The sequence below is a fragment of the Lactuca sativa genome, chromosome 2 (genome assembly GCF_002870075.4).
Source record: "Lactuca sativa cultivar Salinas chromosome 2, Lsat_Salinas_v11, whole genome shotgun sequence".
In the NCBI taxonomy this organism is placed as follows: domain Eukaryota; kingdom Viridiplantae; phylum Streptophyta; class Magnoliopsida; order Asterales; family Asteraceae; genus Lactuca; species Lactuca sativa.
The window spans coordinates 124,471,485-124,475,334 of record NC_056624.2 but is presented as its reverse complement, the minus strand read 5'-3'; the positions used below and the strand labels follow the sequence as shown (position 1 = coordinate 124,475,334).

At 35.4% G+C, this 3,850-nt stretch overlaps 1 protein-coding gene across 3 annotated transcripts; it reads right to left on the bottom strand.

Moving 5' to 3' along the window:
- Positions 1-540: 540 nt before the first annotated feature.
- On the bottom strand, positions 541-3,610 carry LOC111898624 (E3 ubiquitin-protein ligase SIRP1). 3 transcript variants are annotated; one of them, XM_023894525.3, is made up of 3 exons: positions 3,454-3,610; positions 1,781-2,956; positions 541-704 (listed from the first exon to the last, which is right to left on the bottom strand). In XM_023894525.3, the coding sequence occupies exon 2, from the start codon at positions 2,911-2,913 to the stop codon at positions 1,789-1,791; it is 1,125 nt and encodes a 374-aa protein (XP_023750293.1). In that variant the 5' UTR covers positions 2,914-2,956; positions 3,454-3,610; the 3' UTR covers positions 541-704; positions 1,781-1,788. The 3 variants fall into 3 exon arrangements, with proteins under 3 accessions (XP_023750293.1, XP_023750292.1, XP_023750291.1); XM_023894524.3 differs by lacking the exon at positions 3,454-3,610 and adding an exon at positions 3,139-3,291; XM_023894523.3 differs by lacking the exon at positions 3,454-3,610 and having other exon boundaries at positions 1,781-3,117.
- Between the last annotated feature and the right edge of the window lie 240 nt (positions 3,611-3,850).

Here is a 3,850-nt window from a genome sequence, read left to right as displayed (position 1 = left end):
GAATAAAGATTTTATAGAATTCATATATTGTTTATTATATTCTATTAGGATTGCTAATCATATACAATAATAATTAAAGAAAGCTTCAACATGGAATGGAAGTTATGTGGTATAGTGATGGACTTTCTTGCATGTAAAATTTTGTGGTGAAAAAAATGTTGAAGGATGTAGTCGGGCACATTTTACTCGGCTTATTAGGCTTCTTTGGACCGGACTTTGTCATATTTTCCCAAATGATCACCGTTAGGTCGTTTGAGCCTAAGGGGCAATTTGACAAACTGTCATTTAGTGTTGAATGATTCCAACATCAGCTTAATAATTTCAACATCTTAATCATTAAGAGAACTAGGTTTAGAGGCTTTTGATTTGTTCAGATGTTGTATCAAACACGTTAAATGCAGATAACCTCCGAATGTATTCGGTTCAGAACTTATTAAACAACCCCTAAATTCAATCTTGCTATGATGTGTATTCTCTCTATCTCGACTTATGTTGTATGAAGAAGATTGTATACATTTGATTGATAGATTGCTTGAAAGATTAAAAGAATGATGGCAAGAAGTTTTATTAATTACATGGATATAGACACCTAACCATCATATGATGATAACATGTATACAACTTAAAAGAATACATAAGTGGAGGTGGATCACAATTTACAATGAAAGATAGGACTAGAGACGAAGATACAGAAGAGAGGAGACCTGTACACAAACAAATAAAAACCTTTCAGTAATCAAAGTAATCGATGTTTTCAGGTTAGTGTTTTTCCTTTGCATCTAAAAAAGTTATATATTTTCATTTTTGGTCCATATTTTCAGGTTTTATTTCGGTTTTGGTCCTGACCGACTAATGCAATATCATTTTGCTGGTTAATCTATTTGTAATACGAGACTATTTTACCTCAATATTATAGTTTTTCAGAATAAATTACATAAATGTTCTCTATAATTTTTAAATCTTTTTTAATGTTAGTGCTTATTCAAGGTTCCATACCTATTTTGATCCTTGGTACCTTGAATTTTCAAGGACTAAAATGTACATAAAATCTTAAAATAAGGACCAAAAAGTCTTGATGACCAAACTCAATATCGAACTTTGAAATAAGAACCAAACTGAAAAACAATTACAACTTTACGCTAAACACATTTAAAATTAGAAAGCATAGGAGTAAGGAGTTATTTTTGTAATTACTTTAGCTAAAACCAAAATGAAACAAGGAAATAAGGATCAAAACTTAGTTATACTCAAACGTACAAAATTGAATAAAAATGGAAATTTACAAGGCATACTCATTGCTCAACAAGTTTCTATCGCAATTTTGGTCCCATGTTGTTTCAACTTGAGCTAAAAATTAAGAGAAATTACATCTTTGACAAAATTTTCAATTTGTCTCAATATACTTAAAGTTTTTGTAGTGTTTTTGTTTCTTGTTTTAAATAAAATGACTATATTTGTTGGACCAAATTTCCAAATACTCAAAAGGACAAAAAATAGTCATTTTACTTAGAACAATAACCAAAATCATGACACGAACCTCAAAAAAAAGACCAAATTTACATAGAATTTTATGAAACCAAATTTGCAAAACTCAATTAATACTCGGGAACCAAATATGTGATCCATCGAAAAATTAGATTTGTCGGATTCACAAACCCTAGTCTCAGTATTAGTCTGATACATATCAAAGATACATATCAAACACAAATATCAGTTTGATACATACCATACATAGTATAAATCATTAACAGGTAAGCATATTAAAAAATTGGGAGCTTACAAGGCATTTTAATGACTATTATGATCATGTTCGTGGGCCCGCGGCTGTGATCCCGAGTCCCCGGAAGACGATCTTGTCACCGTACTCGAACCCAAATTTACCGTATTAGCCCTCGGCGATGAAAACAAGCTACTAAAAGGCCAAGGAAAAGATACAGAAAACCGCCTCTCTTCATTATTCCTATTTCCCGATTCACCCGTAACCCCGTTTGATGAATTTCCAATAATACCCCTGGACCCTTCTTGTTCTCGGTCAACCTTTGACTCATCAGCCGGCATCTGATACCTACAAACCGGACATGAACTATGAAGCTCTAACCATGGCAAGATACAATCCCCATGAAACCTATGTTTACATGGCATTTCACGTGCTTCATTCTCGATTTCAAATTCCTCCAAACAAACCGAACATTGAATTGAATCTTCTTCGATTTTGACTTTTGGCATTGACTCGATTGCTTCTTTTTTGGCGGGTGGTGTTCCATATCGATTCGGGTCGTTTTCGGATAACTGTTGTAAGAGTTGTTCTAAACCAGGTCCGATGAAGTAATCACCAAAAGATCCAAATGGGTGGTTTTGCGAGAGGTTTCTGGAGTCAAACGGGTTGCCACCACTGCCGCCGTGGACAATGATAGATGGGGTGAAAGGATTGATCAGAATAACTTGTTCCTGGTTGCTGTCTCTGTCTCCTCCGGCGACCTCCTCGTTGTTCTCCGATTCAGATGCCATTCCCGCTTGAATACCTTGAAGAAGGTGGAAGATGGCGGCGGTGCTCCTCCTTCTCCTCTGTTCAGGATCCAACTCCGACTCTCCTCCTCCTCCTCCTTGGTGGCGGTTTTGCTCTTCATTCGCTTCGTCTAAACCAAGTTGTCTGAATCTCCGGTGACGGCGAGGGGTGTCCATCATAGTAAGCAAGATAGGAGCCCAAAAAGAGATGCCACGGTCGGAGTCGGAACCAGAACCACCGTCGTTTTGGTGGTGGTGGTGGTCATCATCACGTCTTACGCTGCCCATTTCCTCCACGAAGCCGCCGTGACAAACTGAACATTTGACCGATTCGACCTCCATGACTGGATCGACGACTCTATCACATGCATGGCACCAATATCTTGTTGACTCTCTCTCTTCCTCCATCTCTCTCTCTCTTTCTCTTTCTCTTTCTATCACCAAAAAGTTTCTGCAATTTTTCGCTGAATCAGGAATTACCCATGACAAATCTTGAACTAATTTAAGAAAAAGCATACAACTTTCGAATCTTTCAAAACTAAAACAGAAAACCCAAGATTTAAAATTTAATACCCACAAACAATAGAACAAAAGATAATAATTTTTCATGAAAAAATATAAAACCCATCTAACCTTATTCTGCAAGATGATCGAGGCAATAAGGAAGGGCCCCAAAAAACTAAGACCACAAATTAATTTTCAATCTTTTATATTTTTTGAAAGGTGATTAACTGATTTTTCATACCATGACTCATATATGAATCATAGGAAGAATCTAGAAGAATATAGGGAAATTAAATACGAAAGCCTATGTTGACCACCACCTGAAATGAATGTCATGCTTCTGGAATTCTATTTGGATCTAGTAAGTTCTTTAAATAGGCACATTTCTTTTACCAATTCAGATGAAAAAAGAAAAGAAAAAGAAAAAGATTAAAAAATAATTACCAGAAACAGCAAGGAAAGAGGGAGCTGGATTTGGGTAGATTTTCTCCTCAAACCTTGAAATTTGAAGGTTTTTGGAGAAAAGGTGAGAAAGGAGATGAGGAAATTTGAAAGGTTGGTTGTTTATATAAAATTCCCTCTGTAAAATTTTAGGGGTTTAGATTGAAGTGAATTGGGAATTTTGTAACTGATCCATTGACGACTCGAATAAGCTTCATGGAATTTGTCTCTAAATTTACGGAATAAAGCTTTCTAAAAATAGAAGGGAAATAAATATTATTGTTTGGACAGTGACTATATTTTAAAATGACAAAATTGTAAAATTGCTCCTTCTGGTTTGTGAAAAATTAAAGATATCGTCCAAAAAGGTTTCAACTTGCTAAGAGGTCCAAAATCATGA